Raw genomic sequence first — 27,457 nt, 5'->3', positions numbered from 1 at the left:
GGGGGGGAGGGGGACGCGCTCCCCAGCCCGCCGCAGGAGGCGGGCACGCGCACGCACGCTGGTGTGCGCGCTTGTCTCCTCGGAACCCGGAAGTACGAGGGAGAGGAGCCACGTGGGTTGAGCTGGAGCGCAGCTCGAATGGGGGAGTCTATCCCGCTGGCCGCCCCGGTCCCCGTGGAACAGGCTGTGCTGGAGACGTTCTTCTCTCACCTGGGTATCTTCTCATACGACAAGGCCAAAGACAATGTGGAGAAGGAACGGGAGGCCAACAAGAGCGCGGGGGGCAGCTGGCTGTCGCTGCTGGCGGCCTTGGCGCACCTGTCCGCGGCCGAGAAGGTCTATCACAGCCTCACCTACCTGGGGCAGAAACTAGGTACCTCCGCCCCGCACCCGTGCCCCTTGAGGAGGATGGAAAGGGGGTTTACTCCCCGGTCGGCAGTGGCTTGGGTTTCCCGACTATCACTCCCAGCGGCAGGCTGAACTCGGCTTCCCCAGGTCTCCTCCCACCGTCCCTTTCCTTCCTTCGGCTTCCACAAGCCCCGCCCACCGGCCTGGGTCGCTGATAGATTGACGGATGCTCTTTGCAGGGCTTAGTCCCAAACCTGTGGGTATACCGTTTTGCCTCGTGCATGTATTGGTGACAAAAATGAGAAGTTAACCAGAGTATGCCCTCGTACTTCTAACTAGTGACACCGCGCTTAGAATGCAAAACTTGGCAAGACAACTTAGATGTATTAATGAATACTGTCTGGCCTTTTAAAGTTACAGATGGGAGTCCTGGCCTCTTCATAGTCATTCAGTGCATACTTAATGAGTGAAGAAATAAATGAATACTGAGCAGGAAAGGCAAGAAATATGCCAAACACTAAGAAGAGGAGACTTAAGGGGAAAATGATAAACACTGATAGCATCCCATGTAAATCTTGTCCCTGAAAATAAGATGCAAGAGCTGGTTCAAATGACTTTCACTAATAAAAATAACTAATATAAGTGGGTAAGACGGAAATAATAGATGTAAAAGCCAAAGGCTTTTTTTTTTGTATGCAAAGGCTATGCATACAAAGCACTGTGTAACACTGGCAAGTAATTTTTGAATCCCAGCGCTTTTGCTATTCTAAGTACTTGGCCTGTTTTAGACCACTTAATTATCGGAGGCCAATATTCACAGGCTTAGGGGTGTGGTGTGAGTGAGGGGCAAAGATATATGCTATAAGGAATAGAAATGTACAATTGATCGTAAATCGCATTTTGGGATTAACCCCCTTATATTCCCTGTACAAGTGACCTTGTACATCTTACTGTAAACACAAGGGACAGGGCTTCTGAGATCCTAACTTCTGCTGTAGCTATTCAAGTAATTTATTTAGCGTACTGATTAGCAAAAGTTGGTCAGATAGTTTCACTTTATGTATTTGTTTTCTTCCCTTTTTTAACAGTGGCACCTCTCACAAAATGTGTAGTTGCTGTTACAGTGTCATTACCCTTACTACAAATTAGCAAATTGTATATACATTTGTGTTGAATAGGTGATGGAGCCCAAACCTGAATACCTGCCTTTGAACTATCAGATTGAATGTATACATGTAATTTATTTAAAACATGTACATAAAATTTACACATGTTGTATATACATAAATGTGTTAGCTGTAACATTGAAAGTGGGTACTATTCTGGCGATTTGGGTTCTTTTTACACTCCTCCACTTACAAAGAATGGTGATTGACCAAAGTGTGTGATTCATAACATTTTTTTTTAAGCTCATCCATGGGAATTTGATGAAAGCTGTAGATTTACTCACCAGAAAAATATATGTGTACATAAAATTTTTCATCTAACCTGAGAGAGTTCAGTTGGATTTCCTAAAGCCTATTTACTGACACCAATTAAGAAAAAAAATCTGCTCTAGTTTTAAGTTGTATGAGCCACGTTTTTATGTAAGCATAACTGGCTCATCTGTGTGTAAGAATATGTACATGAGTCCTTCTTTGTCTCTTAGTTGGGTTTTGTGAAGTGGACCTTATATAAAGTGATGAGTTCTGCTTCAACCCCACTGATGTGGCTGGGCCTGAGAGCTGTGCCTTGAAATTGACCTGCACACCAGTTCACAGTGTGAAGTCCAGACAGTATTAGGCTTCCATATGGTCTCACTTCTGGGTAAATGTCCTGAAGACAGCAAGCTCCATGCTTCATAATTTACATGTACAAAGTAACAATGCAAAAAATGTAGTCCAGAATTAAAAATTTAACTGTGAATATCTTAGGATTGTTTTTGTCCTGGAATGTATGTGATAACAGTGAAATTATAATAGGGCCTCCTGACTATCAAGGTGACTGTTCATTTTCTATCAAGGTGACTTCATTTCCTTGAAACAGGAAAAAATTGTGTTGCTGTATAAAATATTCCTGTGTTTCACAACTATATTGCTAATTAGATGAGTTATATAGTTTTATTTATAAAGCAACACAAAAAATTTATACATAATTTTAAATTTTTTTAAAGATGGTTCACAAGTCTTTTTTCAACTTTAAATAAAAATTGTATGTATTTAAGGTGTACAATTTGATGTTTTGTATACATAAACAGTGAAATGGTCACCACAATGAGGCTAATAATACATCTTCCACCTCATATAATTCCTTCTTTCCTTCCTTCCTCCCTCCCTCTCTCCTTTTTTTTTCCTTTCCTTCCTCCCTCTCTCCTTTCCTTCCTTTGTAATGAGAACACTTAAGATCTACTGTCTTAGCATGTTTCAAGTAAGAAAATGAGTCTTCTTGACCACTTACGGCTGGTGTTTGAGTGTGTAGCAGGGAATTGTGCTTATAGATGCAAGCATGAGCCTTTAGACAGAGGACAACCCTGACTGGAGTCTTCTGTGGCTGTTCTGGCTCTTACTGAAAAATCCTGGGTGTGACCCTTGTCTTGGCACCTTCCCTTTCCTTTGAGGGAAGAATCAGTAATTAAAATGTGCTGACTCAGTGTCTGTAGGGTTTTGAAGGTCTGTCTTCTCTTCCCTTTGATTCATTACTGGAGGCTTTCCTCAACCTCTGATTGCTAAATTTTGGCTAGTAGATAAGACTTGAGAACTGATTTTCTTAAATTATTAGCAAGAAGTTGTAGAGTAAAACTGCCCAAGATGTTTTACATGCTCCTTTAATATACTTAAAATCTCATGATATGAGGTAATCTGTTGGAATCTTGAAAAATAATGAGCATTCACAATTAGAACCTTCTGGGAAAAATGCAAAATAATTATTTGTAAATTTAAAAGTATTGGAAAGAGAAGTATCCAGGTGTTTCTGATTCCTTGTTTCCCAGCATGAAGGAAAGCCAGTCCCCACTGGATATTCCAAGTCAGGGTAGTCAGTAGATAGGATTGTGTTGCTGAAAGCTTTGGGAAAAGAGACTTGTTTTAAAACAAGTGCTTTGGTGGTCTCTTTCTTATAGTGCTATAATTTTACTTGGTTTTGCATACTGGTGATTGGTGCTTGATAAACTTTTAATGGTATTATGTGTATTTAGGTAGTGTTTCCATTCCCCTAGATAAGGGTAATCTGATGAGAGTAGGTATTCCTTTTTCAGTGGCAAAGTTAAAATTTTCACCAAGGCCACCCCCCCCTTTTTTTTTTTAATAAAAAGAGGAAATGTTTATTTCTTAGTTTGTTTTTCAGATAGGGTCTTACACTTTTGCCTGGGCTGACCTCAGACTGGGATCCTCCTACCTCCAACTCCCAAGTTGCTGGAATTGCAGTTATGTACCACTGTGCCCAGCTTTGTTTTCATATAGGGTCTCATGCTGACTTTGCTCAGACTAACTTTGAACCGCAATCCTCCTGTCTCCACCCACTGAGTAGCTGGGATTACAGGCTTGATCTACCATGCCCAGCCAAAGACCACCACCCTTTTTAGCAGTGGAAGTGAGTACACAGTTGAGTCACATAGCTGTTTGTCAGATAAGTAGCAATTTCACCAAGAGTTATGAAGCTCACTTACATATTATTGGGAGTCTCCTTATATCAGAAGAGTGTGCATCATTCCAGGCATATTGCAAAGATTTTGTTTGGGCTTTTTTGCAGTTTTAGTACTAGTTTTATGTTAAAAACAGCAACAATTAAGGCTCAAAGTAGCTAGGTAATTAGCATATCACAAGTTTGGGAGCTGGGAGTTAAAACCAAGTCTTTGAAACTTCTACATCTTTGGATTTAACAGGATCCTTTTTTTTTTTTTAGTGGTACTGGGGTTTGAATTCATACTTGCTACACAGACTCTCCCACTTGATCCACTCTGCCAGTTAGGTGATACCTAGTTTTTGTTGTAGACATGAGCACAGAAGCCTATTCTGTACTCATCACTATAAAATCAGAACTAGATTGAATATGGGAATAGAAGGAAGGCAGACCCTTCAGGGTACAGTCCTATGTGAAATGTTGGGTGTCACAATTGGTACATCCATACTATATGGTTTTTTTTCTGTTATTTATAGGAGAAATGATAATGAATGCTACTTGATCTGTTTAGATGAGGTGTTGGAGAAAATGCTAAGTATTAATAGTTTAGAGTGTCAGTATTAGGGTGACCAACCATTCAGGTTTGTCCAGGACCAGGGGTTCCCAGGATATGGGACTTTATTTTAAAAGGTATACTGTGTTGAGTATGGTGGTGCACATCTTTAGTGCTGACTATTTAAGAGGTGGAGGTGAGAGCATTACTTGAACCCTCAAGTCCAAGACCAAGCTGGGCAACATATGAGACCCCCCCATCTCAAAAAAATACAAAAAAAGGCAAAACCTGGAGTCCAGACTTCCTGTGCTGAATCCTGGAAAGTCTAGGTAAGGTGGGACAAGTTGGTCACCCTAGTAGTAAGGGATGTAAGGCTCATTTCTTAAAACATAAGCCAAGCAATGAACTAAAAATAATATTGTGAAGTAGTTCATTAGGATATTTTGTACATCCCTTGATACATAATTTTCAAAATCCAATAATATGTTTAAAGTAGTAATTCATTCATTCAATAAGGAATTCAGCAGAATATCTTGTTTATCGACCGAAAATTTAAACTGTCATCCATCTCTGAGATTTTTTTTCTCATAGGTATATAAACTATTTATTAACAGAAAGGCCTAGATTCATTTCTTCTTGGACACGCCCATGGTACAACCACTGTGGCAGCCAGTGGTCTTGGTGTTCTGGCCTCTGACATGAAGGCCTCAGAAGTGGCACAAGCTTCTGTGGGCCCGAGTTGAGATTTTTGTGTATTTGTAGAAATTAGTGTTTAGGGCCTTCCATTTCTTTTTATTGTCCCAATGTGTTGCTTCTGGCCCTTTGGTGGGGTGCCCAGTTGCTTAAGAAAACATCCAGGAAGCTGGCTGTATAATGAGAAATACAACTGATCATGCTTAAGTACAGAAGTAAATAATAATCTCTTTGCTATTTCATCCTTTTTTGCTGATTTCCTTTGGAACCTCTGAGTTAGAGCAGCAGTTACGTATAATTGGTTCCTAGTCTTAATAATTCAAAATGTGATCCTTATTATAGTATCACCTATAGTGTCAGCCTTGTTAAGAGCACTGTAGTCTTCTTTCCCTGAGATCCCAGTATATGTTTTTGCATAAAAGGGTTTTATGTGTGTGTGTATTGCTTTTTCTGGTATGGCCTAAAAAATAAGATAAAAGAAAAGTGCAGCTCTAAGGCAGAAACAAAGCATTCTGATTTATCAAGAATAACAAAAGTGTTTTATTGTTTGGGTGTTCTGTTTTGTTTTAAATGTGTTTATGAGAAAGGTTCTTTTTTTCAAGCTGGTCGATGTTATTTGCTAGGTTAACTGTGCACTGCAATAAGTCTGAGGACTCATTGAAGTGGAGTGGGGGTTCAATGAGTGGTTCAAGAGTAAGAAAATCATACACAGGGCCTTTGCTACACTAATGATGTACAAGGTATTCATTTGAGTTATTATGAATAATGTACAAGGTATTCATTTGAGTTATTCCTCAGTGAAATTATGAATCATAAGGTATTTGTATCCCAATCATAGAGTCAGAGAATGTGGTCAGTGCAAAGTCGTTGAGGTCAGTGGGTTCTGGTTCTTTCCTTTTGGATGCTGGAAGGTATTGGTAATTCTGGTTTCTCTTCCTTACCTGTAATGTGCTTATGTCATTTGCCTACCAGGGGGCCAGTCTTTCTTCAGCAGGAAGGATTCCATCCGTACCATCTATACCTCGCTGCACAATGAGCTGAAGAAGGTGGTGACTGGCCGAGGTGCCCTGGGTGCAACTGCTCCTCACGTGGAAGAACTCCTTTCTCACCTGTCAGAACAGCTCTGCTTCTTTGTTCAGGCTCGGATGGAGATCGCAGATTTCTATGAGAAGATGTACACCCTCAGCACACAGAAGGTCATCAACGCTGAAGAGCTGGTTGGCCTTTTGGATGCCATTCTCAAGAAATACAGCTCCAGGTCAGTATAGCGTAAGGCGGGGAGAGAATGTCACAGTCGTCTGGATCCCACACAGGCTCTGAGCTTTTTCCCCACTCTGTGATTGAACTAACTGAAGGAGAAGTAACCATTTTGTACATATTAAATAACATATATCTAAACCTTTGGATTTAGTTAACGCCATATTGGAAGGGTACTTCTCTAAGTAATAAGGAAAGACTGAGAATGAAGTAATCCTTAAAAGTTGTATTAACTAATTTTGCTTATGAAAGAGGTCCCATATCAAGAGAATTGTATAAAAAATGTGACTTTAGCAAGTGACTATGCAAATAAACATCCCTTTCAAAGTAATCACCTCTGAGTTATCTATGTGTTCCTCTGTTGTAGCCATTAGTCTGTGTTGGGAATGCATTTGTAATTGCTTGCAGTCTGTGACATATAATTTTGGTTTTGTTTTCAATTTTCTTAGTGGAGGCAGGCATCTGCTTTTGAGGGGGACATAAGAGTTTTGGAATGGCCAAGAAGTTATTTAGAGACAAATTTAACTTTTTTTTTTTTAATAAAAGATACTGCTCAGCTGGAAAATTGTTTTTGTTTGAAGGAAACTGCTATTTACAGAGAAAGGAGGCTGCTTATGATGCGCTGCTATAGCCTCACCCAAAAGCAACATCAAACGAATTTCAGAAACATTGCAATTGTCATTGAAGTGAATGAACCAGTTTTATTCTTGTTTCCTTGGAGCTTGGTATAATGCCTTGCATATAGTAGGTGCTTAATAATTGTGGTTTGAACTGATTGGAAAGTGATTTCTTTGAAGGCTACTACTCCTTTGGGTATATGAAAAATGTTTGATTAAAAAAGAAAGGTTGATGTGTGCCATTGGGTCATGTCTGCAATCCTAGCTATTTGGGAGGCTGAGATTGGGAGGATTGAGGTTGGACGCCAGCCCCAGGCAGATATTTTGCAAGACCCCATCATCAAAATAACCAGAGCAAAATGGATTAGAGGTGTGACTCAGGCAGGAGAGGATTTGCTTTGCGAGTGTGAAGCCCTGAGTTCAAACCCCAGTTCCACTAAAAAGTAAAACAAAAGAAAAAGAAAGGTAGAAGCTGGGCATGCTGATACATGGCTATAACCCCACCTACTTGGGAGTTGGAGGCAGGAAGATCACAAGAGAGAGTGAGAAAGGAATTTATACTTCCAAATGAAGTATTACACCCATTTGGTAAATGGAACAGGGTGAGAGCAACGTGGGGAGATTAAGAGAGACTTCATGTAGGAGGTACACTCTCAGATGAGCTTTTAAGGGCAGGTAGGATTTTAAAAGCAATGTTAGGAAAAATGAGAACAGCTGCTTTGAGATGAGAAGGTGTCTTCAGAATATAAAAAGGCCTCAGGGTTTTGGAATTTGCTGTTCTGACTTCCTGGAATGTTCTTGCCCATGTTGTCTCCTTATCTTTAAGTCTTACTATCTTACCACAGTTATTCCTCTTTTGGTCACTACCATATTGCCCTACTCTATTGCTGTCTGAAATTGCTGTTACTTACTTAGAGTGTTTTTTCTTTCCTTTTCTCATGAATGAGATTGTGAGCTCCATGACAGCTTCTGTGGCTTCAGCACCTGGAATAGAACCTTACCTACTACATAGCAGGCACAGTACTTATTTGTTGAAGGAATAAATAGTTGTGTTCAGGTTGAGACTTTGTACCTAATTTGGTAAATAGTGGGTAATTGTGGCAAGTTTTTGAAGAGGGAGTATCATGTTTTCGTCTTTATCTTGAACTAATTACTGTGCCACTGGTGTATGGAATGGGTTTATGAAGATGACATTAGCGCAGGACAGGTTAGGGTAGCCGGCTGTTAGGGTAGGCAGTATGGTAAGTGGTGGTGGAGCCACATGGTTGCAAGACAATGGGAAGCAAGTTGGTGACAAGAAATATACAAGTCTTGGTGACAGGATGATAACAGTAATGAGAGGTTGCTGCCAAAGATGATTTGGAGGTGTTGCTCCTCTCTTGATAATATTAACAGGATTGAGAAGTCAAGAGGAATTGGTTTAGAAGGAAGGTAGTGAACTAAATTTGAATTTGAGTTGCTAGCCAGTTTTCAAGCAGAGATTCAGCAGGCAATTTAAAATGCAGGTCTAGAGCTCAGATGACAGGCCAGAAAAATACAGAAAACAACTTGAAAGTAAATTCATACAGGTTTTTGCTTTCAAACTAAAATGTCAACGTTTCTTTAACAAAGCAGCAATTGATATTACAGCTTGTAGGTTTTAAAAGGGTTGGAAAGTGAGTGGGTGTGTGTGGAAACTGTCACGTGTTGAGTAACTACTGTGTGCCAGTTATTACACAGGAGTGTGTACATGTTATCTGATTCGAATTGTAGGTGTAAAGAATATACCATTTATGGAATGTGAAGGAATTTAAGCAGTTTGCTCAGGAGCTCACTTCTCTGTCACTTCAGCATCCATATCCTTTTTCCTCCTTTGTTTTATTTTAGAGCTGAGGATTGCAAGGCCCCACACAGGCTAAGCATGTGCTCTTCTACTGAGCTATTCCTCAGCCAGAGCCCATGTTCTTTTATATATGCATTCTTGCTTGTATAAAAATCGAGATGCTTCTTATCCAGACTGAATAGGTAATTTCTCTTTTGATTGTTTTGCAAGTCAGTAAATAAGATCAGTTCTTCAGAAGACATAGGAAGCACTTCACTACATTCCCCTGCTAGGAATAAGAATTGCACACTGCATAAATGCATATAATGTACATGTTCTGTCTGAGCACAAGATAATTTAGTTACTGTATTATTATATTCTTTATAAAGTTTTCTCAGTGTTTTATTTTGAAATTTTTAATCCTATAGACAAGTTACAAGCATATTATAATGAACACAGTTACCATGTGACCAACAGTTGCACTCTGTGGTATATACCAATGGTTGTGGTGATTGTTGCTCAGTTCTTTAAGACAATTCAAGACACTGAATCATGCTTTTAAAGGGTGAATTAAGTACCAGTAAAACTATTATTTGTAAAACTAACAATTGTATAATGAGCACACAGATATCCTTCACTTAAACTCTCATATTGTTAAAAATTGGCGATGTTTGCTTTATCTCTTTTTCTGTATATAATTTTATTGTTGTTTGGAAGTAAGATGCAAGTGTCATGCACTTCTTAAATACTCAGATTTTATCTACTAAAAACCATATCTAATCATAGTGTAGGTTTTACACTCAGGAAATTGAACACTGATTTTTCTACCATTGTATAACGAACAGTTTATATTCAGATTCCCACAGCTTTTCCTTTAAACTTGGTTATTTTTGTCATATCTCTTTGATATTTATGACATATTCTAAGTTTTATTTTATATTGTTCAGTAGGTTATACATTCACATGGCTCAAAATTTGTGAAGTACCAAAGAACTCATACTGAAAAGAATTTTCTCCTATTCCTGTGCCAAAGCCACTTATCCCTAAAGGACAACTAATGTTAGCAAGTTCTTTCTGTCATTACTGAGACTTGGTCTATGTCTATAAATGTATGCATTCTCTTTTTAAAAACATTTACAAATTTTATATTTTTGAAAGTTTTATTTTTCCTTGCATCCAATTAGTATATGTTTTATTTTTATAACTTTTTCCCTTCCTTCCTTCTTTCCTTCCTTCCTTCCTTCTTTCTTTCATTCCCTTCCTCCTTCCCTCTCTTCCTCTCTTTCTCTCTCCCCTTTTTTTAAAACTGAGAAATAAGGTATTATTAGGGATGTGATTGTTAAGGAGAAGCAATCTCATTCAGAGATTGTGGAAGATTTATGTGAATTGGTTTGTACAACTATCTGAGAAGCTTAAAGAAAATACCTATCCCTGGACCCTTGTCCTCTTCTTCAAGAGGTTAAAGGTTAGTGATTCTGGGTTATGTGGCCAGAAACCCATGTTCTCAACTTTCTCAAACAATGATACATAATCTGCACAGAAAAATTGGATAAGTAAGAGAAAGGTGTTAGCACCAGGATATACCAGGTACTGAACCTTACTAGTGTATTCATGCATGTGTATGTATTTCCTAGGAAGGATTATTATTATTATTAAACGTTTTATTTTATTAGATTTTTAATCTGTCTTACTTACTTATTTTTTTTTTGAGATAGGATCTTACTGTGTAGCCTAAACTTACCTCAAACTTGTGATCCTCCTGCCTCAGCCTCCTGAGTGTTGTGAGTATTCAGATTACAGGTATGTGCCACCATGGCCCTCTTGGAATAACTCTTATGTCCTACAACCTTAAGCATTTCTCCCTTTTTTGTACAAAAGTCCAGATTTCATTTTTGAAGTTTTAAGTTATCTTAGGATACTTGGTTTATCTGTCATTCTTTTGAGTGGATATTGATAGAATCTGATTGAACTCAATGGAAGTATCACTCTCCATCTTCCACCCATGCTATCTTCTACTAGTTGATACGGAATTAGGGTCGCAGACACATCTGAGCCTCAATATGATCTAAGTTAGGGGATTTGGGTTAATTTGAGCAACATAAAATTCTATGAAATTCTGAAAAGTTAAAATTCTTTATAATGTATTGATTTTCTCTAGGAAGTGAGATTAATTTAGGTATAACTTAATGTAGTTTGCCTTTTGCCAAGATAACATTCTTCTTGTCTGTAGGCTTTTTGACTTCAGATCTGCTACACCAAATACATTTCTTTCATGGTTCCTGTATTTTAGAGAAATAATACATATTTTGGTATTCCATTGTATTGAAAGAGTTAATAGGTTCTTTCCAAAGAACCTATTTATCTTTTAAGGAATGTTTATTTGCCCCAATATAGCTGATCCATGTCAGAATACTTATAAAAAATTTTGTGAATAGGGTCATCTTTCAAATGATGAAATGCCTTTGTATTAAAAAAATTAACAAGTTGATGAATAACAAGCTTCTGGCCTTGATTCAAGATGCAGACCCTATATGAGTTATTGCAGTGTCCAGACTGTTTTCAGAGATGGATGGAGAGTGTATTTGTTTTTTTTTTTTTCTTCTGGAAGGAAGTTATTTTCGGAGTAGAATGGTATGAAAGACTTCCTGCTTGGTAAGTATTAAGCAAGTATAAATTCTTGGTTAAGAATCACAGTTGTGCTAGAGGCATGGCTCAAGCAGTAGAGTACCTGCCTAGCAAATGCAAAGCCCTGAGTTCAAACCCTAGTACTGCCAAAAAAAATTAAAAAACAGAATCACAGTCATTTGTGATGCTGCATTTCAAATTGAGTTATTAATAAATTGAGTTATATTGATAATATACTCATTAATTACATTAAAGTTTCATTGTTTGCCATTTAGAAAAATAAATATGAATTTAGTTTATACAAGGTTGGAATGTCTGCTAGTCCTCAAATATTTCTGAGAAGAGGTGGACTTGGACTTTGTTCCACTTTCTGATTCTGTAGAATTTGTTTTGCATTAATTGACTTATTTTGTATAGTGCATATAAAAGAAAATTCTGGCTAATTTTTCTGTTTCATGGTTAAAACAAAAATGGAAGGTAGATTATAAATGCAAATTAGTGCTTACTCTCCTAAATCAAGAATGTAATTTTAAGAAATAGTATGTAAAAGAAAGAAATGAATGATCACTTACTCATTCTAGATAGTTTTTTTAAAAATCCCTCTGGTATGGGAATAATATATAATTCAGTGATTTATATTTATTAATCTAATTTTATAGCTAGAATATTTTTAAAAATTAAAAATTTAATTTATATAAATTTCTGTGTGCATTATAGGAAGCCTGGTTTCTTGATCTGAATACTTTAACTGACAGAATTCTCACTAAGGGTAGAACTATGATTTATTTAGACTTTATGCCCAGTTTCTTCATAAAAGGATTTGCAATGATAAGTCTTGATGAAACAATTTGTTACTTGCATGTATATAGTTCAATAGTTAATTATTACCCATTAACAATTTCATAAACAAACAACTTCCGTGGGAAGAATTCCCTTCTAGTCTTCTGACATTCCTAGATCTTAAGAAGACTCAAGAAAAGTTTTCTGTGATCTTGCCCCAGCTTACCTTCTCAAATTCACTTGTGACTGCCCATCAGATGTCTTAAATTAGTGTAAAGGAAGAAGCTTCAAAGAGAAATCATTGATGATTTTAAGCAGAAGCCCTAATTAGTGTGCCCCATTAAGTGTTTATCATTTCCTGTCTCTCTGCTTTGGCTCTCCCCACCCTTAGAATGCCCAGGCATTGTTCTGTCATGTATCAGCTATTGGCACAATAATTCCCAAGTCTGTGATTATGAGCTCGAAGCTATATTGGGGGTTGGCTGAGCTGGGTTTACCTGGGCTGCTCTGTTGGTCTTCCTTTGCTTGTGTCTGTTAGGTCTGCTGCACATGTGATCATTCTGAGCCCCAGATGGGAAGCAGCTACGCAGTAGCAGTGTCCAAAATGCAAGAGTAAGCCCAGCCACTATCATTTTAAGCCTTTGTTTACATCACATCTGTTAATGTCTCTTTGGCCAAAGCCAGTCATGTGGCCCCGTCCATAGTCCAGAGGTAGGACAGTACACTTTACCTCTGTTGAAGGAACTGCAAAGTCATATGGCAAAGGGTGTACAATTAGGGGTAGAAAAGAATTGGGACCAGAAAATCAAACCCTCATCTTCACAAGGCTGAATCCTACCTACTGTTTTCACTCCTTTTTGATTATTGTTAAAGGAAAAAAAAAAAAAACCAAGGTAATAAAATTTACCAGCAGTTCAGTAGTGTTGAATATATTCATATTCTTTTGCAATTGCTTTTTAGAATTTTTTTATCTTACAAAACTGAAACCCTAAGCTCATTTTTCATCTCGAAAAGCTGAAATCCTATATCCATTGAGCAAGCAGCATTTCCCCTCTCCCATCTCCTGGCAATCATTATCCTGTTTTCTGTTTCTACTTTAGAGTCCCTATAGAAGTAGAATGATGCAGTATTTGTCTTTTTCTGACTGACTTACTTAACATCATATCCCGAAGGTCATCATGTTGTAGCATGTGACAGCATTTATTTCTGTTTTGAGGCTAAATAATAATACTTTGTAAGTTCCACATTTCCTGTATCTGTTCATCTGTCATTGGGCATCTGGATTGCTGCTTCTCTTAGATGTTCCCACCTTCTCTTTAATCATGGTGGCCCATTTCAAATGCCATCTTTTCTATGGCTTCCACAATTTTTCAACCAAAAGGAATTGTTCCTTCCTCTAAACTATTACTCTATTTGTATCTCTCATATTAAATGTATTACTTTCTACTTTATATGCATGGTAAACAACTTCTTGGACCACAGAAAGTTGGTAGGAAAAACTCTAGGCTAATTCTTCTTTGTATGGTAGTCCCTCCTTATCTGTGACTTTACTTTCTATATTTTGCTTACTTATGGTTGTCTGTGAAAGTAGAAAATTCCAGAAATAAACAAGCTTTAAATTGCATGCTGTTCTAACAGTGTGGTGAGCTCTCACTGTGTCACCCAGGATGCATATCATCCCTTTGTCCAATGTTTCTATACCATGTTAGCTACCCATCCCATGGCAATAGAAAGAGATGGAAGCGGGGAGGGGAGGGGAGACTAGAAGAGGACTGAATAGTCCTCTGACTAGTCCTTTGACTAGTTTATGAATTAAATTTCATCATAGATATGAATAGGAAAAAACAAAGTAAATGCATGCTTCACTATTATCTGAGGGTTCAGGCATCCCCTCGGGGCTGTAGATCATAAGCCCCACATTCTGGGAGGCTGCTGTATCCTCATTGTGTTGGTGTGTAAGAACCAGTAAACTAGTTTTAAATGAGAGATTACGGAGTACTTGTATTGTAGTAAAATGAGCATAAAATTTACCATTTTGACCATTTTTTAGTGTGCAGTTCTGTGGCATTTAGTACATTTACATTGTTTCAGATGTTTATTTATTGATTGAGAGTCTCCCTATGTAGCCCAGGCTGGCCTTGAACTCAGTCCACCTGCTTTAGCCTTCTGAGTGCTGGGATTATAGATGTGTTACCACCATAAGCAGCTGTAGATTTATTTTTAAATGGGCTTCTGGCTTATCTCATACATGAGCCTAGTATACTTTTTTGGAAGGAACCCCATGGTGTGGATTTTTGAAGGAGAAAGATAGTGTTTCTGAAGGAGTTTTGTGTCTCAGAACATTACACAAACACATCTGTTTTGTATTTTACTCTGTTCTGTGGAGCCTGCTTGCTCCCCCTCTCCCCCTCCCTTTTTTCCTTCCCTCCCTCCACTTCTTCCTTTCTTTAGAGCAGATGTTCTCTGCAAATAGTTGTCAATTTCTTCCACATTCAGACTTTTTCAAGCTTACTGCCATTACTAGGTGTATATTTTTGGATTACAACCATTTAACAGATCCCCCTATAATACGAGTTGTGAATGAATAACTATGAGGCACACAGCAGAGTAGAAAGAGGGAAATAATGCATCATAAATGCTAATCTCTGTCTTGGCAGGCTAACATTAGTGAGAATTTTTAGTTCTTGATGAAAAATAGCTTCAGCATTCACATTGTCTTTAGTAAACATTTAAGCACTTCTAGTATGTCATTGAAGTACTTGTTTAGAATTCTTTCAAGGAGGGTATTGGATATAAATGATTTCCAACTGAAAGCAGTAGAAAAATAACAGAAGTGTTATTTGTGTAGATGGTTCCTGATTTACGAAGGTTTGATTTAAGATTTTTAAACTTTACAATGGTGTAAAAATGACACACATTCAGCAGAAACTACTTTGAGTTTTGGATTTTGATCGTTTCTTAGGATAGCAACATTTGGTACAGTACTCTCTTGTACAGTTTGCAGCCAGCCTCGTGATTGCAATGGAAAACAACCAGGACTCTGCGGTGCACAAGGGGGCTTCTGATGTTTGGTAGGTTAGGTGCATTTAATGCAGTTTTGGCTTGTGATATATTTAATTTAGGAGGGTTTATTTGGATGTAGCCCCATCGTGAGTCAAGGAGCATCTGTAGTGGAGTTTTCTCCAACTCTGTACCATCTTACTGTCATTAACTGTTGTAGGTCCTTGGCAGATTATCCTCTTAGCCATAATGATAGAATATTATGATATTTAATGTTAAATATAAGGGGCCTAAAAAGCTAAGGTGGTAGGAGCCTGTCTTACAAGTCAAAGATTTTGAGACTTAAGCTAGCCTGTGGGTGTTAGATTTCTGAATGTTAACCTTCCACCAATGTTTTAACTTCCCCATCTTGAAGAATGTGGAGAACAAAATCTGGATAATAGATGGAAATAATGTTATTTTTATGTATGTAACTGTATTCCCTTTATTACACATGATGATCAGTTTCTTTTTTTTTTTTGGTGGGACTGGGGTTTGAACTCAGGACTTCATGCTTGCAAAGCAGGCATTCTACACTTGAGCCACACCTCCAATCAATGTTGCTGGGGTTATTTTGGAGATGGGGGGGTGGGTCTCCAGAACTGTTTGGCTGGGCTGACCTTGAACCGTGATTCTCCCGATCTCCGCTCCCAACTGTCTAGGATTATAGGCATGAGCCACCACTGCCTGGTGATAATCAGTTTCTGTCTTACAATGTCCAGCCTCATATAGGCTCTCTTAATCATAATCCCTTTAATTAGTGTTTAAATAGATTTTTTAAAAAAAAGAAACTAGATATACTTGTAATGATTTTTCTTGTAATTGTTTACTTAGTAACCAGCATTTCTTCTTCAGTAGGAGCTATGTGAGAAATGGCTGTCCTATTAACAGTGAAGCAATTATGTTAAGTGAGTGCAGGCCTGTAAATCACCCACCATAGTCCTGGAGCATAAAATATGCTCAGTAAATGCATATTCTTCCCACACCTGTAAAGTGGGGTCAGCTGCTGGGGGAAATCCTTCAGCCTGTGCAGGTGCTTTGGATCTGTAGGAAGAGTATAAGGCTGGATGTGGGCTTCTTAGGAAGGAACACACATAGGTCTGGCCAACAGTACCACTCTCTAAAAGAAAAGACTGAGCAAGGGTCTCACTATGTAGCCAGGCTGGCCTCAAACTTAAGATCCTCCTGCCTTAGTTTCCTGAGTACTGGGATTACAGGCATGTGTTACATGCGTTACAATGGCTCTTCTTAGCCATCCTGTCCCATTCTGTTCTGTTCTGTTGTAGAACTTCATTTAGGTTGTAAATAACAGAACCAATTAGGCAGTGACTAGGATTCAAATCTTGGTCACCATATGTACTGAATTCCTACTTGTGCCATCTGTTCTAGAGAGAAAGGAGTGAAGGGAATAGGCAGCTTTGACTTCTGCTAGGGTAGGAGCTTAAAGCTCAGGTGACTAGATGTCTCAGTTTGCCTGAGATATTACATGGTCAAGCTACTAATGAGATGGGTATTAAGAAACCAGAGGACCTGACCTAGTTTGGGAGTAGACAGAGAAGACTTCAAGGATGTGATTTTGAAGAGGAGACTGAAGAATCAGAACAAAGCACTAACGAAAGAGGGTCATGCTCTCACATGCCTCAGGGTCTTTGCACTTGCTCTTTTTTCTTCTGCTTTGAAAGGAAGATGTTAGCTGGGTGCTGGTGGCTCATGCTTGTAATCCTGGCTACTAAGGAGGTAGAGATTAGGTGGATCTTAGTTCAGAGCCTTCCCTGGGAAAATAGTTTGCAAGACCCTATCTTGAAAAACCCATCACAAAAAAAGGGCTGGTGGAGTGTCTTAAACGGAAGAGTACCTGCCTAATAAGCATGAGGCCATGAGTTCAAACCCCAGTATCATCAAAAAAAAAAAAGATATTTTCACATCTTACCCATTCGCCCTGAATATTACTGTTACATATGAAGTAGAATAGTGTTTTATAGATGGAAGGTAGCAGCAATCCATGAGTTATAAGATTAATTTGCTGAGTAGTAATCTGATTTATATGTTAGAAAATATCAAGAGTACATTGTGTATAATAAGGATAAATATGAAATAAAGTAAAATTTATATTTGTGTTTATATAGCTGGTCACAGTATAAATTGTATTTCATAGTATAGAACATGGTCAAAACTTTAAAAATTTGTGTAGGACAAGCGAGAATGAAATCATACTGCTATTTGACCTTGTAATATTGTATTTTAAATTATTTATTTAATATCTGGAGAAAGTGAAAATAGGAATGTGGCTTAAGGAAGGACTGGTTTATTTGAAGGCCTAGGTCTTCTTATGGGTTTTGGGTTTTATCCTAAGATAAGTAGAAAGTGAACAAAGTATTAGGTATTCTCATTTGGCACCATTTTTTAAAGAAAAAATCATGATTAATTATGAAGGGAATTTCGGACTAGGATTGAATAAGAGTTATCTGATAAGTGTATTCTTTTATTGAATAAATAAACTTAATTCAACACTTAATTGTCTACTCAGTTTCAGATATATGCTTATAGTATTTAATCCAAAAAATAGGCTAAGTAATACTGTTTACTGTAAACAGTAGATGAGTTTATGTTGTGTGTGTATTCAATGTCTGTTTCTTTAGGACCACACTCTGAAAAGAGGATGCCTTTTTTTTTTTTTAATTAGGACATATTTGTTGTATGGGGGGGAAATTTCACTGTGGCAATTCCAAATAGGCTTATACTGTGCACTGGTTAGCTCACCCCTACCATCTCTCCCCCTGGACCTCTTCCCCAGAAGATGCCCTGTTTTGATGATAATGTTATTCGTACAATTTCCAGAATAAAATTTTAAAAATATAGCTAATTTGGTTTCTCTGTATTGGAAAAGAAGGTAGTTACTATTCTCCTTTTCTTTAAATGCTAGTCTTGTTTCCTTAGGAGAATAGGACATTGACAAAATTCTGAAATGCTGAAGAATTTTTAAATAAATCAACATAGAATTCTTCCATCTTAGCTGGTGCCAGCAGCTCATGCCTGTAATCCAGGCTGAGATTGGGAGGATCGCAATTAGAGGCAAAAAAAATCTCATCATACCACATGTCACCCAATAGGTGGGTAGTGGTGGTGAGCGCCTGTCATCCCAAGCTATGCAGGAGGATCGAGAGGCTGGGATCATAAGGATCGTGGTTCCCAGCCAGCCCAGGCAAAAATGTTTTTATGACCCCATCTCAACAGAAAAAAACTAGGTGTGGTGGCACAAAAAAAGCTAGGCATAGCGGCATGTGCCTGTCAACCCATTGATGGTCAGAAGCATAAAATAGGAAGGTCATAGTCCAAGCCAACCTGGGCAAAAAAGCAAGGCCCTGTCTACAAAATAACCAGAGCAAAAAAGGACTGGAGGCATATCTTAAGTGGTAGAGTGCCTGCTCACAAGCACTTAGCCCTGAGTTCAAACCTCTGTCCTGCAAAAAAAAAGAAAAGACTTCTTCCCTTGCCCTCAAATGTCCTGTAACTACTCTGGTCATGTGTTTTTATTCAAGGTAGGAATCATCAGTGTGAAGTAATCTTTCCACTTTCTGCCCTCTTTAGATTTCACCACCCAATCCTTAGTCCTTTGGAGAGCAGTTTCCAGCTGGAAGTTGATGTCCTGAATCACCTCTTGAAGGCCCAGGCCCAGATCTCTGAGTGGAAATTCCTCCCATCCCTAGTTAACTTGCACAGTGCTCACACCAAGCTGCAGACCTGGGGCCAGATCTTTGAAAAGCAGCGGGAGACCAAGAAACATCTGTTTGGAGGGCAATCTCAGAAGGCCGTTCAGCCTCCACACCTTTTCCTTTGGCTGATGAAACTCAAAACCATGCTGCTGGCCAAATTTAGCTTTTACTTTCATGAGGCTCTGAGCCGTCAAACGACTGCTTCAGAAATGAAAGCATTGACTGCAAAAGCTAACCCAGACCTTTTTGGAAAGATTTCCAGCTTCATCAGGAAATATGATGCTGCCAATGTGTCCTTAATTTTTGACAACCGAGGTTCAGAGAGCTTTCAGGGTCATGGCTATCACCACCCCCATTCCTACAGAGAGGCCCCTAAGGGTGTGGACCAATATCCAGCTGTGGTGTCACTGCCCAGTGACAGGCCAGTCATGCACTGGCCGAATGTCATCATGATCATGACAGACCGCACGTCAGACCTGAACAGCTTGGAGAAGGTGGTCCATTTCTATGATGACAAAGTGCAAAGCACCTACTTCCTGACCCGTCCAGAACCCCACTTTACCATTGTTGTCATTTTTGAGTCAAGGAAATCCGAGAGAGACTCCCACTTTATTTCCTTCCTCAATGAGCTCTCGCTTGCCCTAAAGAACCCCAAAGTTTTTGCAAGTCTAAAACCTGGATCCAAAGGTTAGCGAGGTAATTTGCAGGAAAGATTTTCAAGACTGGAAATGGTGTTCTTAATTGCTCTGATGATCAACAGTGGTCTGTGACTAGAATTTACATCTATTCCTGCTTCTTTCAGAACTAAATTAAAGACAAATCCTCTATAATTGTGTTGCATACTTTATAAGCAATTAAGGCTATTTGAATTAAGTACCCAAAGAGTAATCTAGGAAGTGATTTTGGGCTATGTGTATTTCTATGATACAGCAAAGCAGTTTCAGTATTTTTTCTGATTTTCCTGTAATTCATGTGGACTGAGTATTTATTGGCCTTTGATTTTTCTCTTATTATTCTAAACATTGTGTTCTAATGCACTTCCATAACCCTCTTTCCTCTCCTCCTTCATGGAAGAGTAATTGGGATAAGATACTAAGTAAGTATGTTTTCTGTCATAAATTAGCAGATTAATATGGTACTACTCATCTTATAATTCTGGCCTACAAATTAATATTTTTGATTCCGCTGTGAGGATCATAGTGAGGAATTTTTATCAGTGAAGCTGAAGGTGAATCAGATGGGTAGCATAACATGAGGTTCTACCAATTCTGAAGATGTTAACAGCCATGGGCTCTTTTTAGGTAATCTTCACACCTATCTGATTTATTTTTACCTTTATAAAGTTTGAGTTTTTCACTGATATAAAGCCAGCATAAGCAATGATATGGGATTTCACATATTCTCTGCCTGACCATTTATCACTTTTCTGCCGAAATGTATGTTCATGTTTGGCTCCATACTGCTTAGAAAGTATGCAGCCTTGTTTTTTGGTGTTTTTTTTTTTCAGCCACTTTTAGTTTCTCACACAACATAGTCTACTTTTATAAAATAAAAATGAAGGTCTTGTTACCTTACACTTGCTAAAAATCAATTGTGCTTTCAAAAAACCTCTTAGTTGAGTAATCAACTTAGTGCTTAAGTACATTTGAACTTGGGTTTCTTGCCTGCCTCCTACAAATAATGTTTAGAAGCAGCACTGCATCTTAGCGTACTCTGCCTTACGGTTTTCCTGCAGTGGGTGTTTATGGGGACGTAGATGGATCAGTAAAGACATAGTGGGCTGTGGAGACCTTCACTTCTAGGTTATTGATTCAGAGTAAAAAGAAGCCCCCAATAGTAATTGAGTTGTTACTACTTGTTAATTCCTTCAAAGCTTATATAAAATGTGATGGTCGAATCAGTCTTGTTTTTCATGACTATATAGAGCCACTCTTACTGGGTATCCAATATCAGCAGAGCCAGGTTGCTGCTCGGAGTCTCTGTGGGAGGCCTGATATCTAGTCTGGATTGCCTGGTAGAAGAACCCCTGGCCTGTTTTTTAGAAAGAATATGTGTTTTTCTTTTCTTCTCTCTCTTTCTTTCCCTAAACTATCTCTCCATATGATGTTTTTTCAAAAGCCAGTTTGCTTTAAATAGAAAATAGTGATTAGTGTTTTATTCACTCAGATGCTATAAAAATATGAACAGATTTTACAGCATTGACCTTACATAAAAATTGGAACTGAAACTCAAGTCATTTTTCCTTCCCTTTTGCGTTTTGCCAGAAACTGAAAAATACTGCTTCATGTGCATGTATTTTTTTTCCCTGGATAAAACCACCATTAGCCTTAATGATATGGTTTCCCATGTACCTAAAAGAATATGTGCTTCAGTGGAACACAGAGAGGAGTGTGAAAAAACATACATACAAGGACTGGTGGAGTGACTCAAGTGATAGACCACCTGCTTGGCAAGTGCCAGGCCCTGAGTTCAAACCCCAGTATCAGCAAAAAAAAATCATATATGCAGTTTACATATTTGACTTATATATTTATTTTTAAACATAAACAAAAAGAATTTACAAAAATAGAAGGCAGATGTGAATATTGGGAAAATCTAAGAGAACATAAATTCATAAATCATCTGTTGTAGACTATACTGATGGAGTTTTTGAAGATTAAATATTGGTACTTTAATAATTTCTTAAGTTCTTCTTATATATATGTATTTTGGTTCAAGGCAAGAAACAAGGTCATTTTTACTCTAAGCATTTATCCACAGTAATGAGATAATCTGTAACGTGCATTTTGCTAACTGGAAGAGTAAATCACATTTTCTGTGGATTGCCTTCTTTGAAATTTATTTCTGAACCCATGCCTGATGAATTTTTATAGGTAACTGGAGTGTGATCAACACTGAATTTGCTAAGGGGACCATTAAGGAGTGTTTCATTTTAGGATGCTGTTTGGACATAGGGTAAACTTTCACAGCTTTTCCTTTCTTGAGTTCAACCTGGTATTTTGTCATTTTAGAAATAAAACCTAATTCTTTTTTTTTTTTTTTCATTTTTCTTTTATTATTCATATGTGCATACAAGGCTTGGTTTATTTCTCCCCCCTGCCCCCACCCCCTCCCTTACCACCCACTCTACCCCCTCCCGCTCCCCCCAAACCTAATTCTTAAGGTTTTATTTATTCTCCTCCTCTCAACTGAGGAGTCAGTACCCTTCCTATATATAATTGCTTGTACATTTGGACATTTCGGGGAAATTTTGCTTTCAAGAAGAAAATAGTTAGTACTTCACTGCACTTCTAAGGGATTCACCTAGGTGATCTTTACATACAATATGTCCACCCTTTTAACCTAGCAACTAGCTTGTGGTTCTGGGTTTTTTTTTTTTTTTTTTTTTTTTTTTAGCAAGTCAGCTCTGAGATCACCTTCCTTGTCTATGTATAGTGGGGATAAGAAAATGTGGGCTGCCTTTTTCAAAGGAAGCCTAAGGCTATAAGGAGATTGTGCATGTGACAAAGGCTTTGAAAACTTACGGGGACTTGAAATCTGTATGAATAAAAGATAAGCCAGTCTTCCCTTAAGCTTGATACTTCCCTCTCTTCAAGTCTGTGGCAAACCTGTGCTTTGTCATGAAGTTTGAACAGTACTGGAAGAATTTCTTAGGAAGGAGATGAGGCAGATAAATGCAGAACCAGTACACCCACTCTTCCTGTTTTACAATCTTTGTTCCCAAAATTTTATGGTGGGTTGATAGCATCATTTCAGCTCTTCTATATCACTGATTTTTGGTCTGGTTGTTCTATCAGTAACAGAGAGGAGAGTTAAAATTTCCGTATGTGGGGCTGGAGGCATGGCTAAAGTGATACAGTACCTGCCTAGCAAGCATGAAGACCTGAGTTCAAACCCCAGTACCACACACACACACACACACACACACACACAATTTCAGCTGTGAATGTGTGTCTTTCTTCTAGGCATTACCTAGACAGGTTATAAAATAGTGAAATTTTAATTACATTTTCCCTTTTTATTGATTAGCCAGAACATATATATAAATAGAAACTTTACCACCAACTATTGGGTTACCTTGAAGTACAGTTCATGTAGGAATAGTTAGGCCTTTGAGTGTTTTGCCTTTTTCTCATCTGGTTTTCTTTCCTTATGATGCTGGAGATTGAACCCACTTCCTCAAACTTGTTAGACAAGTGTTCCATCACTGAGCTACATCCCCAGCCCTTAAACCAGTATTTAAAATAGTTCCTTATCATCTTCCAGAGACAGTGGAGAATCATAAAAGAATATATAAATTATGTATATATAATATATATATGAATTTATAAGGATTTTTGCCTCATGTTTAACCTTAAATTTGAAACAAAGTAGCCATCTTCCCCCTTTCTACTCAATACTTTCATGTAAATATTATTACTTTCCCTTATTTCTTCCACCTGGTTTATATTCTCTCTTCATTAATGCTGGTCATTTTCCTCCACCTTTTCCCTTCCTCTCTCCCTCCTTTTGGCTCCCTTTCCCTATGTTCCTCCCTTCCTTAGATTCTGCTATCTTTTCCACCAATTCTACTCTTGTCACTTTTTCCCATCTGTCTCAGGGAGCCAGAATATGGCCCAGTGATCATTGACTGTTTTGTGAAGCAGCAGCTGACAGTGTTCATTTTGGTTGTCTTTGCAACCAGTTAGTCTTTTCCAGGCACTGAGACAGAAATATGTAACCGGGAAAGCTTAATGTTGACACTAATGGGGTGACCATGATGGAGCTGAGCCTTTCATGAACACAGGACCCCTTTCACTAATTACTACTAAACAGTGCCGTTTGTACCTAACAGATTTGGCAGAAAAGCAACTCAAAACCACAATCTTCCTAAGTATACTTTAATAATGTAATTTTCATTAAATAATTTTAATTAAAAAAAACTATTTGCTAAAGTGTGTAAAAGCACTAAATTAGCTTCAGAAATTTTCAAAGTTGAAGAAAATAGTTTTTTTTCCTCATGTTTAAGAAAGAGAAAAAAAAAAAACCCCACATCATATGACTCTCAGAAAGCCCTCTAGGTAGTTTAATTTAGCAATTCTCTCTTCTTTTCTACTAGGTTCCTGTTGTCAATGCAATTATTTCATGGCCTTTTGCCTGAATTATTATAAATGGCTTCTCCAGAGGAAATGAGTCATAAGAAATAGGCTTGATATGCACTTTTGCCTTTGGAAACTTCTCTTGGTATCCTGTAAAACTATAAGGCTTCATTAATGCAGGTGTTTTGACTTGTCTGCATTTTTTTTCAATCTGCTTTTAATAACAAGGTCTGTTTATGGGTGCTTTAAATTTAAAACCATATGATAGGTAAAGATATTAATACTAGAAAATGGACAGAGGCAAATGGTCACCCCTTTCTGTAGCCCCATGGGTCACATCAGAGTCTGGGGGTGAGGCTCTGAAAATGATATGATTCAGGATGGGTCCTGAGAGGTAACTGTGCTGGAGTAAATTCTGATAGAGGGCTGCTTAGCACGTAATGGCAACAGAAAAAAACATAAGGTGGCACTTGACATTGATCTAGGAAAGAACACAGTCATTGAGACTTCTGCTAACATTGTCGCCAGTGTTAATTCTACTTTTGCTAGTCGGGGAACTGCAGAGTGATTCTGGAATGCATGAAGATCTGATTCCTTATTTGATCTGAGATTATAACGACTCAGATGGTTGACCTTGTAGGTTAGATCTAGGTTTTTTACAATTTTGTTGTGATAAGATGTGACAGTGTAGCACACATCCCAACCCCTAGACTCCTGGTGTCACTCCAGCCCAGGCCAGTGTTAGAGTTGTCCTCCAAGCAGAAACAGATAGAGGGTATGAATGACTCTAGGATTCAACAACCATTCATTTAACAACTGCTAAACGTTGTGCTAAGAATGGTAATGTAAGTTAACCAAGACCACACCTAGCTTGGTTGGTGTTTGTGTTAAGGTGATCTTGCTCCAACCACCCAGACGGCCAAAGCTGAGAAGGCTGCAACAGGAAGGCAGTAGATAGTTTTCAGACTCATCCAGTTGCATGCCTCTCTACTAATTTTGGCAAAACTGATGCTGAGAACCTTAAGTCTAGATCATTGATTCTCAGTTATCAGAGTATGTATCAGGATCACCTATACCAAATACAATTCTAAGGCTCATTTCTGACTTAGTAGGTCAGTGTAGACCCTAGAATTTGCATTTCTAGTAAGTTGTCTGGCTTTATTGATTCTGCAGTCTCAAGGGTTGCACTTTTAAAACCTTTGATATGGTATCAAAAGTTTATCTGCCACAATAAAAAGATATTTAGCGTGAATCCAATGTACTATATTAGTTCATTAGTTGTCCTTAATAACATTGTTGACATTTTGGTGGTGTTTTATTTTGGTTTTAGAGCTGGTAGGTTTCTGTTTAATTTATGTTGCAGCATAATAGCAAAATCTCCTTTGGCAGTATTGGAAATGAGAGTATGTTGGAAATAACCAGTAGAGGGCAATGTGAAAGCAACACAAAGCTCCTCTTTGATGGTTTCCTTTCTATCCTGGCACAGTTGGGTGCCCCTTGGCTTTTTTGGACAATGGAAAGCTAAGGAGTGCAGTAGTTATTATAAAAATGACCATTTTTAGTGTTTCCAGTTGGAGCTTTCATGACTGCTCTTGTAGAAACAGGTATCCAGGCAATGGCTCCAGGAATGAGTCAGAAACTCTACTGTCATTTCCACTGAATTTAAACCAAGGCATTCCAAACTCTTTTCTCATCTGGTGACTAAGCAGTGAAGTTCTGCTGAGTCAGAACCATCACAAATGACAGTAAGTTCACTGCCACATAGTTTCTGAGACTTTTTTGGTTTGTTTTGAAACTCATGTTCCGTCCTCAAATTTTCAAACAAGAGGATTTATCTTTTGTTATGGTTTGGATCTTAAATGTCCTCCAAAGGTCCTTATGTTAGATGCTTGGTTGCCAGCCCACGTGGAAACGTTAGCAGTTGGGGCCTAGTGAAGGGAAGTTAGGTCACTGGGGGCATAACCATGAAGGGGAATTTGGAACCCAGACTCCTTTTCTTGTTCTTCACTTTCCACAGCCATGAGATGAGTGCCTTAGCTCCACCACATACTCCTTGTCTGTGAGGTACTTGCCCAAAATTAATGGAGCCAGTCAATCAAAGACTGAAACCTGAAATTGTGAGCAAAATAAGCATTACTGGAGTTTGAACTTAGGGCCTTGGACTTGCTAGGTAGACCTTCTAGTATTTGGCCATTGCTTCTTCCTTTCTTCATTTTAAATTGTTTATCTCAGATATTTTGACACAGTGTCAGAAAGCTGACTAGCACTCCTTGCTTGGGAATTTAGAAGGATGAATAGAGAGTACTTTTTCACATTTTTTTTTGTAGGAAGGGATTTGTGTATTTTTTGAGTTTATATTGAAAGTATGTATCTCTTCCCAAAGATACCTGAACAAAAACAAAACTTGTTGCTGTAATTTCAGGGGCTCATTGAATCCTCTGAGCCCTCAAGATAAAAATCCCTACTGGGGAGAAGCTCTTGATAAAATGCAAATAAATTATTCAGGAGTCTAAAAGGTTAGTGCCTTGTGGTGAATAAATGCAGAATGTGTTCACCTGGGTATTCTGTAAGCAACATAGAATTTTTCCTCTTCAGACTTGGTCCACCTGGCATCATTAATTTTGCCTTATTGTAACTCTTGTTCCTGCGACCCTCACTTAAGACTTTGGGGTCATTTTGATTCTTTTTATTTAATGTTAAATCCTTAGAGCCTCATGGTCAGTCTTTTCTTTCCATTTTTATTGTCACCATCTTTCTTCACTTTAGTTAAGCCTTGTTAGAAATAATATCTCCTATTTGGTCTCTCACTTCTCTCTGTCTCTCTCTTTTTTTGTAGTACTGGAGTTTGAACTCAGGGCTTGCTTTTGTTAGGCAGCCACTCTACTGCTTGAGCTTGGCTCCAGCTCTCTCACTTTGTTTCTTTATAGTCCAACCATTGTTCTTACCTTTACTAGGTAATTCTTTTAAAATCTTGATTTGATTGTATCTTGTCTGTTTTGTTTTTGCCGTTCTTTAAAAAAAAAATCCCAATTAAATGACTCCCCAGGGTCTGCTGGAAAAGGTTCACTTATTTTTTTTTCATTTTTAAATTTTATTCACTTATTCATGTGTGCATAGATTGTTTGGGCCATTTCTTCCCCCTGCCCCTTGCCCCCTCTTTCTCCCCCAAACCCCCGAAGGTTCACTTCTGATGGTCAGGTTCGACCTCTGATTTTTTTCTCTTCCACTGTTTCCTTGCTTTAACTCACATTTCAGCCAAAATGTAATATTTGCCCCATCCTGTATTTTCTCACCTCTAAGCCTTTGCTCAGAGTTTTTTTCCTCCATAATCCTTCTAGACTGCAGGCTTTTTTGCA

The 27,457-nt window shown here is 38.2% G+C and overlaps 1 protein-coding gene across 3 annotated transcripts; it reads left to right on the top strand.

The window, feature by feature from the left end:
• The first annotated feature begins 4 nt into the window (after positions 1-4).
• On the top strand, positions 5-27,115 carry Kics2 (KICSTOR subunit 2). Of its 3 annotated transcripts, XM_074083825.1 has the most exons (4): positions 5-373; positions 6,164-6,449; positions 18,899-19,710; positions 24,122-27,115. In XM_074083825.1, exons 1-4 carry the CDS (start codon positions 139-141, stop codon positions 24,193-24,195), a joined length of 1,407 nt encoding a protein of 468 aa, XP_073939926.1. In that variant the 5' UTR covers positions 5-138; the 3' UTR covers positions 24,196-27,115. The 3 variants fall into 3 exon arrangements, with proteins under 3 accessions (XP_073939926.1, XP_020025609.2, XP_073939925.1); XM_020170020.2 differs by lacking the exon at positions 24,122-27,115 and having other exon boundaries at positions 18,899-22,048; XM_074083824.1 differs by lacking the exons at positions 5-373; positions 24,122-27,115 and adding an exon at positions 476-604 and having other exon boundaries at positions 18,899-22,050.
• The last annotated feature ends 342 nt before the right edge of the window (positions 27,116-27,457 follow it).

Source organism: Castor canadensis, chromosome 8 (assembly GCF_047511655.1).
Source record: "Castor canadensis chromosome 8, mCasCan1.hap1v2, whole genome shotgun sequence".
Classification (NCBI taxonomy): domain Eukaryota; kingdom Metazoa; phylum Chordata; class Mammalia; order Rodentia; family Castoridae; genus Castor; species Castor canadensis.
The sequence above is the reverse complement of the archived record's forward strand: the minus strand, read 5'-3'. Positions and strand labels throughout refer to the sequence as shown.

Excerpts from the sequence above, each read along its gene's own strand:
- Kics2 (XM_074083825.1), top strand. The coding sequence starts at position 139 with ATGGGGGAGTCTATCCCGCTGGCCGCCCCGGTCCCCGTGGAACAGGCT. Across the intron at positions 6,450-18,898 it reads CTCAAGAAATACAGCTCCAG|ATTTCACCACCCAATCCTTA; the intron begins GTCAGTATAGCG and ends TGCCCTCTTTAG. Across the intron at positions 19,711-24,121 it reads TCTAAAACCTGGATCCAAAG|GTTCCTGTTGTCAATGCAAT; the intron begins GTTAGCGAGGTA and ends CTTTTCTACTAG.